The sequence below is a fragment of the Plectropomus leopardus genome, chromosome 11 (assembly GCF_026936395.1).
Source record: "Plectropomus leopardus strain MGB_pleo_1.0 chromosome 11, ASM2693639v1, whole genome shotgun sequence".
Classification (NCBI taxonomy): domain Eukaryota; kingdom Metazoa; phylum Chordata; class Actinopteri; order Perciformes; family Serranidae; genus Plectropomus; species Plectropomus leopardus.
In genome coordinates this window covers 29,926,371-29,936,623 of record NC_142186.1, presented here as the reverse complement: position 1 = coordinate 29,936,623, position 10,253 = coordinate 29,926,371, and the positions used below count along the sequence as shown (strand labels likewise).

The following is a 10,253-nucleotide window of genomic DNA, read 5'->3' as shown; positions in this document are numbered from 1 at the left end:
GAGTGCAGTTTCCCCACAAAGGCCTATTGATTCTCTTTCATCTGAATGGGGCTATTCTGTGCGGCCAGTGAGCGCAGGCAGTAATGTAAAGTCATCACTGTCACCGTGAAGCTAACAGCCTAACTGAATTATAAGTTTGTGGGTGTGGAGATTCCTGGAGTAAATTAACAGAATATCAAGACAAACCAGAAGAGATTTATCTTCAGATCTGTGCAGCTGGGCCAGCTGAGGAAGCTGAGAAAGCCCAAATAGCGCTGACTCATAAAGACTTCAGCAGGTTTCTTGAGTTCAAGATGAAGACTTCTGGTTTGTTCTAGTGCAAAACAAGAAAGAGACGACGTTAAGAATCGAGCTGCGAGAATATTTCCTCCCTGCCAGACAGAAACAGTCAGTGATGTCGAAGCTGGTTTGCCCTCTGCTTCTCCTTTGTTTACTTCCAGCTGTGGGTAAGTAAACAAAACATGTGTTTGTGCGGATTAATGTACAAAAAAAGCACGTCACCGCCAACAGAAATACTTGCTTTAGTAGCAATATCTAACTGCCACTAACGCTTATTTTTATCATTGATTAATTTGCCAAGCATCTTCTCAATCAATTTATTACCCATGAGGTCTGATAAATGTTAGAAAATAATGTTAATGGAGCATCACAGTTTCCCAAAGTCCAATGTGATGTCTTGAAATGTCTTTTTTTTACTGACTTTAAGTTGAACACCCAAAGATATTGATATATAACGGTTTGAAACCTGAGCAAATTTCAGTGATTTCTCTTAAAAATATGGTAAGAAGGCAATAAGCAACTTAAGAAAAAATTAGTTTTTTTTTTTTTTTTTTTTAAAAGTACCAAAAAACAAGGAAATGACATGACAAAAAAGGTGCTTAAAAATATAATTCTGTAAAATAAATGAATAATTATGATAATTATAGATATAGGTTTTTGGACATTTTTACTTAGCTTTTAAAAAAAATAATCTTCCAAATCTACTAATTTCTTGCAATTTGCAAAGCAGGTCTTGCCAAGTTGCTAATAATGTTATTTTTTAGCTATTTTTTAAGCCAGCAAAATGTTAATGCTTGTATATAATGGCCATTCCCTTTGTCAATGATGTCTCAAAAGTTGTTGCAGAAATGTTTGGAGTCGATAGCATTTTCGATCATGTTTGGTGTTGTTTTGTGCTGAATTTAAGCATTTTTATCACTCACATACCACATTAAGATGCCAAGTCCCAGAGGAACACCATAGAAAAAGCCTTGTTAACAGTTATCCAAGTATTTTTGAGCTAGCACATTAACACTTGTCTATTTTCAAAAACCTCTGTCCTTTTCATCCTGTTTCGAGCCACAGTCACAATGTCACTGGTGCTCCTCTGCAAAACTGAACTCTTTTAAAGACGTTTTGTGGTTTTAACCAACATACCCGTCCTTCAGTCCCACTCTTCTGTTACACCTGCGTGTTCCCCGCCATCTCACCTCTGGACTGCATCAGATACCCTCTCAAGTGTCCACCCGGGCAGGTCTGTCTGTCCAGCAGAGCTGTGGGCGAGAAAGGTGAGTTCACCTCAAGTAACTGAACAAACTTTAAATAAATCAAAACTGAGAAAAAGAAGTGAGAACGGAAGCACAGAGGGAGATGTGTGGTTTCTTCCGAGAGTGTTTGTGAGTGTGTGTTTCTGACGAAGTCATCATTTTCAGGGGGCTTCCGTGTGGTGTTGTATGAGAAGAGCTGCATCCTGCCCTCCCTGTGTGGAGTCACTGGTGAAAAATACGCCATGGGACTCAACTTCACCTTCACCAATGAATGCTGCAACACACACCTGTGCAACGGAGCTGCAGTACCTGCTACGCCCTTCTGGACCGGCACAATTCTCACTCTCCTTATTTCATACTCACTTTGCTAATAAGAAAAATATGTGGAAGAGAACTAGTTTAACGCACATACAGTTGCCTTTTCTGACTTTTTGAAGGGATAGTTCAGTTTTATCTTAAATGGGGTTGTATCCATATTATCCATAGTCAGCGTATTAAATGAAGCAGGTGTCAGTGTGGCGAGGCAGACTGAAGTCGGACACAGAAGTTAAGAAATCTCTTGCTGTGGAGGCGTCTGCAGCAAAATGTATTTTAGCCTCCTCCTCCTCCTCAAAAAAAAAAAAAAAAAAAAAATTATATATATATATATATATATATGTAAAAATCACAGGGTTTGCATGGTCATGGAAGAGTCATGGAATTTCACAATCACATTTTCCAGGCCTGCAAAAGTCATGGAATTAGTAAAAATCATTGAAACTTTTGGAAAAGTAATGGAATTTTATTGAATGTAATGAAAGTAATCTTCCACGAAAATGTATTTACTGTAGCTGTCGGCGTCACGTTGTGCTTACATGTGTTGTTGTGTAACACTGTTGTGTTTGTTTATTTTCTCCCCGCTCTTTTTATTAATTCCAGCTAGCTGAAATTATGTTTGACTCTAAAATGTCAGAAACGCAAGGCAAGTGGGGCAAGAATTTTTAAATATTTTAGCAATGCACTGCTGTGGAATGTATTTTAGCCACCTAAAAAGTCCCATCTAAAGAAAAAATCACTATCAGGTGGTAAAAATACATTTTGTTGCCGACTCCTCCACAGCAGTACATTGCTTAGCTCCTGTGTTGAACTCAAGTCTGCTTCTCCAAACTGGGGGTGCGCAGACTAAAATCCACTGTATGTAATACACTGACTATGGATGAGTACCTCATACAACCCCACCTAAAAAAAAAAGAACAATCCCTTGAAGGACTCACATAGTACTCAACCTCTTTTTAGAAACTAATCTTTGCCAAACCACTACCGTATACACGTGATACTGAAAAAGAAATTTGTTAATGACACATAAAGACATGCCTTTCAGGTTGCAGAGCAGCTTTTGGAGTGGGGAGCGGAGATGAGTGTGACATGTTCAGCTTGTATTCCCATGATTTAGTAATTATATACAAACTGTCATAAAATAAACTACCTCTAACCACTTATCAGTCAAGTTTGTCTCAGAGGGGCTTTACAACTATGTGTAAATATAAAACACAATGGGCCTTGTTAAAGAAATGATATATCAACAAATTTCTTTTATTTTTGTTTCAGTCCCCATTTGTTTGGTTAGTACCTAGTGATTTTTGGTATTCACCAATTTGTACTTTTCTTTTAGCTAAGAGAAAATTTTTACGAGTGGTCAAGAACCCTCTTACCATGATAAGAGAAAGACCTTTTGTTTTCACAGTCCCCAAAATGTTGTCCAACACAAGGAAAAATAAGGTTTTTTTTTAATATATATATATATTTTTTATCCGTTTTGTCATTAATCAACAGAAAAATACTCAACATACATTTTTTCTCAAAAGTGAGTTAAGTTATGCAGAATACAAAACAAAAAAATGTTGACTATTATTTAAAGAAGTAGAAAAGACAAAAAAAAGGCAATAAGTGAAAAGAAAGAGAAATGCCCGGGGACAATATTCATTATTATAAAAAAACTGCACAACTTCATCATCTTAATAGCCTTCTTGTTTTCTGAGGAGATGATTTCTTTTAAAGTATTGTCTGATTACATTTTCAAATGCAAGGATGAGGGTTTAGAGTTGTAATTTGATTGGTGGAGATAATATTTTGCCCAAAAAAATGACATAATATTACAGGGTGTCTACAGGTATCAGACACTTAAATTGAATGAGATTTTGAAATGTTAACTGTCTCACAGAAGCTTGCTTGACACATTTTGAGAAAAAGAAGTTAAAACTGGCTGAATTAAATTAGCTCAAACATATGAGACATATGAAGACCTCGCAAATTATAAACTTAAGACATTTAATAACTTGTAAGGCCTAATATTTAGGAAATTGAATTTCAGACATTTTAAGGATCTGCAGACACCCTTTATTATTTTATTTCACTGCCACAACATTTAGCGAAACTAAGCAAAACATTAACTCTCATAAAATCCATAAAATCTCATGTTGTTTGCACATTGATTTTGTTCAATTAAAAAAATAAATAAATAAGGTGAGCTCACCGGAAATTGGCTCCCCTAAATGTGAGGGAGCCATTGGTTCCACTTGTGCTTTTGTTCCGTTTGGTCTCCTCTTCCAGGTGCTGTTAATTTGGCTCCAACTGAGGAAAACATTACCAGTGATACTATTCTTAAGTTTAGTTTGAAACTTACGTCTAAACCTTAAAATAAAGCATAAAACCTCCGGGCATGGTTTACCTGTCGTTGTTGTTCGTGTTGCCGCTGTTGTGCTCCGCTGATGGAGAAACATCGCCGACGTTTGGGGCTTTAAATCAAAAGACGAGAAAAGTTTCGCGGAGAGAAACACCGACTCTGCCGCCGCCGTACCTGCACCTCCCCGTGTTTGTGGATTCAAGGCTGCCGCTGGTGAAAAAGGACCATTTTTCTCCATCCAAAGGCACCGGGCAGGAGCCTGTACCCGAGCCCGTCCGAGAGGTCCTGCTCCCGGTTCGGATTAGCACGAGCCCGCCCAGCGCTTCGGGTGTTTCCGTAAAGACTTCGTGCAGGCTCAACAAGATGCTCGTGAAGGTCCAGAGGAGCATTTTAGGCGCCAGTGAACCAGACTCTCAGCTAAAACTGGGGACATGCCAAACCAGTAAATCCACGAGGGATTACCTTTACTTTGAGTATGACCTTAACAAGTGTGGAACTAAACGCACGGTGAGTTTTAACGATAGTTTTAAATTTGCCGCCATGCTAACGGTTTTAGCCATGCTAACAGTTTTGTCCTTTTAATCATGCTAACAGCTTGGGTTGCTGTCAGCCAGTTGGCTGATTCACCACATTGGTTCAAACTGAAATATCTCAACATTTATTCATTGTGTTGGCACCAAATTTGGTACAGACATTGATGATTTCCTGAAAATGAATCTTACAGACTTTGGTAATTCTGGTCTTTTACTCGGGTACAACCAGCAGGTCCACGTTTTCATATATTGTATGAAATATCCCAACATCTATGTGATGTGTTTGGCATCAGATTTGATACAGAAATTCGTGTATCCCAGAGGATGAATCCTACAGAGTTTGGTGATGCCCTGTCTTTTCTCCGAGCACTATTTACAGGTCTATGTTTTCACTTATTCAGTGAAATATGTCAATATTTGACATATTGGCACCAAATTTGGTACAAACATTCATGTATCCTGAAGGATGAATCCTATTGACTTTATTGATCCCCTGTTTTTTTCTTCAGTGCAACTTGCAGGTCAAACTATTCATTAATTTTATGAAATTTCCCCAAATCTATGTGACATATTGGCACCAAATTTGGCACCTACGTTTATAATTCCCAAAAGAGAAATCCTACAGCTTTTTCTGATCCCCTGTGTTTTCTTCCAACTCTACTTGCGGGTCAAATTTCTCACTTATCCTAACTTATTATGAATATCCCAACATCTGTGTCATGTATTAGTACCAAATTTGGTACAGACATTCTTTGCTCCGTAACGATTAAATTCTAATGACTTTGGTGATCCCTTGACTTTTACCTCCAGTGCCACTGGCACGTCAAAGTTTTCACTTCTTATGAAATATCACAAAATCAATGTAATGGGTTGACACCAAATTTGGTACAGACGTCCACTGCCACCAAGTGTGCCTTATTTAGCCATTTGATAGCAGCCTTCTTCTTCAAGACATGTAAAAGCTTTAAAATTTAGAAGTGGGGCATTTACTGATGTATTTTATGTTTATGTTATTTTATGTTTTATGGAAAAAATGTGAGAATCTCTTAACCCTGTGTTAACCACAGATGGTTTTTGGACTCATTCCTGCACCACTGTATCGCTGTAGACTCTTTGTCTTGTCAAAGAAAGATTTATAATTTTGCTAATTCTTTTTTGCAGGTAATTAATAACCAGGTGGCCTATTCAAACATGCTACAATATGACCCCCCAAGGGCCCAAGGACCAATCAGGCGAACTGTGCCCTTCACCCTGCCTGTTGCATGTTATTATAACAGGTGAGACTAGATCCAGACCACAAAGCTGTCAGCACCAGGTTCTTTTAAACTTATAATATAGAAAAAATGTGTCGTAATAATTTTATCAATACTAATAATTTGTTTAACTGTTTAGGTACCAATACTCCTACAAAATTGGTTACACACCAAAGATGCGGATGCGCAAGATCTTCATAACAATGAGGAACAGATCAAAATTCATTCTGACCCCACGAAATGGTAAAATTTGCAAAAGTGTGTCTTTTAATCAACTGATTTCAATAGGCTCTCAGCGGTCTTGAAAAGTTTTGGAGATTGAGAGTTGAATAAAACACTAGATCTTTTGAAAGATGGATTGGTGGCCTCAGCACTTTTAATGGTCCCACCACATAGAAAGGAATGAAGAAATATTTTTCTGCTTATTTTTTAGATCTTTTTACCTACATTTTTTAGTAAATGCTTTGAAACTAAACATCTAGTAAACATGCCAACTCCAAAATGTGCCCTGTCAAACAGTAAAGAAAACCAATTAAGGATCAAATACTTATTTACAGTTTACAGCAATCTTGGTTTGGTCTTTTTAATATATATATATTTGTTAAATCACTCAGTCCTTGTATTTGAAGTTAGGAAACCTGAACTTCTTTTGATTGCATAAATGAGAATGAATCTTGAAGCTTGTTCTTTCTGTCATTCAGCTCAGTGGGAAAGGCTTTCCCCGTCAGATCAGTATGTGCTCGGGAAACCCATGTACTTTGAGGCTGAGGCTCCGTCCATGTCCCAGAATGAAAGACTATATGTCCACTCCTGTTACGCTACTCCCGAGAAGTCTCACACCTCCAAGCCTCAGTTTCCAGTTGTAAAAAACTTTGGGTAGTAATCACAATATTTATCTTATTTTTCACATTGAAAAAGAAAAGATTGTGTATAAAAACAGCGTATGTTATGGTAGGGTTTTCTCCCCCTCTCATAAAGGTGTATGATTGAAAGCAAGGACAGGCGCTCCAGATTCATCCCATACAAAAACAATGCTGTCAGATTCTCCGTGGATGCCTTCTTGTTCAACGGGATGGTAGGCCAGGTGAGCATCAGTGTTATAAGTTATTACATTTCTTTGCTCCACATCATCAGGTTTCTGTTTCTGAAATCTTGTGATCTGAACTCTTGCAGCAGCTCTACATGCACTGCTCCATGTCTACAGCCAGTTCTGTCCCCACACCAACGGCCAAATCCTGCAACTACGACACAAACGCAAGAAGGTTAGTTTTTACTCTCTTTAAAGAAATTTAATGAGAAACATGCTGTACAAATTTTGAAACGAAAGGGATCAACTCATCACTTTTTCTCTCAGATGGGTTGAGCTGTATGGACCAGACTCGGTGTGCCGCTGCTGCGAATCCAACTGTAGCTCTGCTGCATCCACAGGTCAGTCCTTGCTTCCTTCATTTTCCATAATTAAACACCTTTTTATTACTAAGAAAGTGTACGATTGGAGAAACTATACACTGTCAACAAATGAAGATTAGAGCCAACATGACTTATTCATACAACTTATTTGTGTTGTCTGTGCAGTCAAAACCTGATGCATCTTATTTCTCGGTGCCGTAGAGTATTGCTTACAAATGATTAAAAACACAACATCTGGGTGACGTGTTTCCTCATTACACTCAACACACGCACTGTGGTTTATTTTGAGTCATCCTAAGTCATTTTTGCTATTGTAAAAACCCACTAGTACACCAAAAGTGTATTAAATCGCGTCTGTAGATAGTTCCCAAATGCAGCATTTACTTCTGCCGGAGTAATGCTTGCTGAAAACGCCAGTGCCCCGCTGCTTTTAAGATTTGTGTTTTGAGTAGGAGCATAATGGTCCGTCACAGACAGGGTAAAGATGTCAAAGTATTCAAGCACTGAATAATATGTTGACTGCATTTCATGCACAAAATATTCAGTTCTTTGCCGTTATTCCAGAAAAAGACTATTTTCTACTAAGCTGTTTACATGGCTACTGAAAATTAATATTCCACTAATATTCTGCTGTACGTGCAGCTGTGCATACTCCAGTTAACATGCCCTAACATGTCATTTATCACATCAAAATATGGAAAAGTGAAACAATTACAGCTACTTGTGCCATCTGACTTCTTCTTTTTTATCATAATAGGATTGTTGTTTTTACCAGTGGTGGACTTGTTTGACCATGTGAGCAGCACAGCCGCCCTCTTTCAGCCACCCTGTTGAAATGGTTGGCGTTGTGATATTTGCGCATATCCAAAAACCTGTGGATATCCAAGCCTTTCATAATGTTTAAAAGTGGGTTTGTTTTTTCTTCCCATCAGAAATGTGGGTTTTTCTTTTGGGTATACATCTCTACCCCACAGCCTTGCAAACTGTTGACGAGTTGGTTTATGTACAATATATCCATGACAACGCACAAAGCTGACCATAAACAGACAAGTTTCTGTGTGTTACAACCTAAACTAAAAATCCCAATCAAGACACGTATTCTGAATGTGCTGTATACATGTCCAAAGAATGCTCTTAAAATATGAATAAAATCATCATATCCCAAATCTTAATCAGAAAATGCACAATTCAGAAAAAGGCCTAATTCATAATATCTAAACTGAACATGTTGTTTATATAATAATTTCATATTCACAATTATAGTGTAATAGTAGTTGTTGTCATTGTTGATTTCGTTTTTTTAATGAGATTGTTGACAATATGAAAAATATACAAAAACCCCAGCATTATCCTGAAAGCGTGAGCCCCACCACCCAACCCCCCCCTTTTTTTTTAAAGATTTCTCTACTTTGATGTCATTACATATTTTTTTGTTTTCTTTTTTTGCCTCCTATTATGTTGTCTGTTTTTCTTTTCTTGTTTTCTTAAGCACATTTTCACAGTTTTAATTAGCATCATACAAATAAAAATGTTTACCATCATAAAAGTTTAAATGTAACTGACATTACAGGAACTCGCTGTGAGATTAAATGTTTATTTTTTTACTCCTACATGTAAGAAAGTGGATTGATAGTGTTTTAGTTTTACTCCACATGTGAGAAAAAAATGCCACCTTTGAAATAGACTTAGTCTTTTTCTTAATTGTGATATCTGCTGTATTTTGGAATTAACTATATTGTTATATCAAACATTTATTTTCCAGTGACCAAAATAATCAGCAGCAAGCCATGGACAATAGAGCCTAAAGTGAAAATCCCCAAAGCCCCAAAGAGGAAGACGGTCTCCACCGCAACAATAACAATAACAACCACAACAACAACAACAACAGCACCACCAGAGACGACCAGAGACGTGACTGACTGGAGGACGACTTCACAGGCGGAGACTTCACGGGGTAAGGTGGTGAACATGGTGGGGGAGTTGAAGTGGCCATTCGGAGGTGAAGGAGTGACGTGGGTTGAGGTGGAAGGCGAGGAGAAGCAGGTGAAGGGCTCTGCCGTTGTGGAGGAGGAAGAGGAGGAGGAGGAGGTGGAGGTGGTCACAATACCCCGTACAATATTTGAAGATATCTTTGATTTTGACAAATAAAGCTGACAGTGATAAGCTCAGTTCCGGTGGCTCATTACATGACTGAGGTCTGTATTTGTAGACATTTGAGAGACAGTAGTTGTTAGTACTAACTGCAAAACTTTTGTCCTCTATTTAAAGGAATAGTTAAACATTTTGGAAATCAAACACGGTTATCGCCGTTAGCTTTATTAGAGTTATACGAGAAGAATGACACCACTTTCATATCTGTCCGTTCACGATTAAGCTACAGCCAGCAGCCTTGTAACGTCATTAATAAATGATGAACTGATAATAATTTTTTTTACTTTAAGTATTTTACTGTTAACAGTAAGAGTAAGAGTTTGTTGTCTCACACATCATAACATTTTATCAACTATATTAAGTATTTGTTAATTGTTAAAGCTGGAGTGTGCAACTTTTGGCCCCTCCTTCAAAATAAAAGCACCAAAGATTACACTTTTATTTATTTCATTATAGCAGTACTTAACTTTATTATAAAGTTGCTTCATTTAACTTTATTACAGAAATATTTAATTTGACTTCATTATAGCAGTACTTTAATTTTATTATACACACAGAATGATTTCTTTTAACTTTATTATAACTGTAGTTCATTTAATAATTTTATATTTTAGTTGTCTACAGAGGTTTACAGATATTTCAAAATGTTGTTATCGCGATTCAGCCCAAAAACTATTGCAATGCTGTTTTTAAGTAATGTCGCTCAGCCCTACTCTGA

The 10,253-nt window shown here is 37.4% G+C and overlaps 2 protein-coding genes across 2 annotated transcripts; both read left to right on the top strand.

Annotated features, from left to right (window-relative positions):
• The first annotated feature begins 78 nt into the window (after positions 1 to 78).
• Positions 79 to 2,152, top strand: LOC121945144 (uncharacterized). The gene is made up of 3 exons (XM_042489169.2): positions 79 to 446; positions 1,428 to 1,547; positions 1,692 to 2,152. The coding sequence occupies exons 1-3, from the start codon at positions 395 to 397 to the stop codon at positions 1,895 to 1,897; spliced, it is 378 nt and encodes a 125-aa protein (XP_042345103.1). The 5' UTR covers positions 79 to 394; the 3' UTR covers positions 1,898 to 2,152.
• A 1,933-nt stretch (positions 2,153 to 4,085) lies between these two features.
• Positions 4,086 to 9,932, top strand: zp3d.2 (zona pellucida glycoprotein 3d tandem duplicate 2). The gene is made up of 8 exons (XM_042490740.2): positions 4,086 to 4,695; positions 5,883 to 5,998; positions 6,114 to 6,217; positions 6,676 to 6,850; positions 6,953 to 7,058; positions 7,148 to 7,236; positions 7,329 to 7,402; positions 9,147 to 9,932. The coding sequence occupies exons 1-8, from the start codon at positions 4,225 to 4,227 to the stop codon at positions 9,530 to 9,532; spliced, it is 1,521 nt and encodes a 506-aa protein (XP_042346674.2). The 5' UTR covers positions 4,086 to 4,224; the 3' UTR covers positions 9,533 to 9,932.
• Positions 9,933 to 10,253: the final 321 nt, after the last annotated feature.

What these genes read in the sequence shown, in the direction of transcription:
- zp3d.2 (XM_042490740.2), top strand. Translation starts at nt 4,225, where the DNA reads ATGGTTTACCTGTCGTTGTTGTTCGTGTTGCCGCTGTTGTGCTCCGCT. An exon ending in CATTCTGACCCCACGAAATG is followed by an intron (nt 6,218 to 6,675) that starts GTAAAATTTGCA and finishes TCTGTCATTCAG; the next exon opens with CTCAGTGGGAAAGGCTTTCC. An exon ending in TACGACACAAACGCAAGAAG is followed by an intron (nt 7,237 to 7,328) that starts GTTAGTTTTTAC and finishes TTTTTCTCTCAG; the next exon opens with ATGGGTTGAGCTGTATGGAC.
- LOC121945144 (XM_042489169.2), top strand. Translation starts at nt 395, where the DNA reads ATGTCGAAGCTGGTTTGCCCTCTGCTTCTCCTTTGTTTACTTCCAGCT. An exon ending in TTGTTTACTTCCAGCTGTGG is followed by an intron (nt 447 to 1,427) that starts GTAAGTAAACAA and finishes CCCGTCCTTCAG; the next exon opens with TCCCACTCTTCTGTTACACC. An exon ending in CAGAGCTGTGGGCGAGAAAG is followed by an intron (nt 1,548 to 1,691) that starts GTGAGTTCACCT and finishes CATCATTTTCAG; the next exon opens with GGGGCTTCCGTGTGGTGTTG.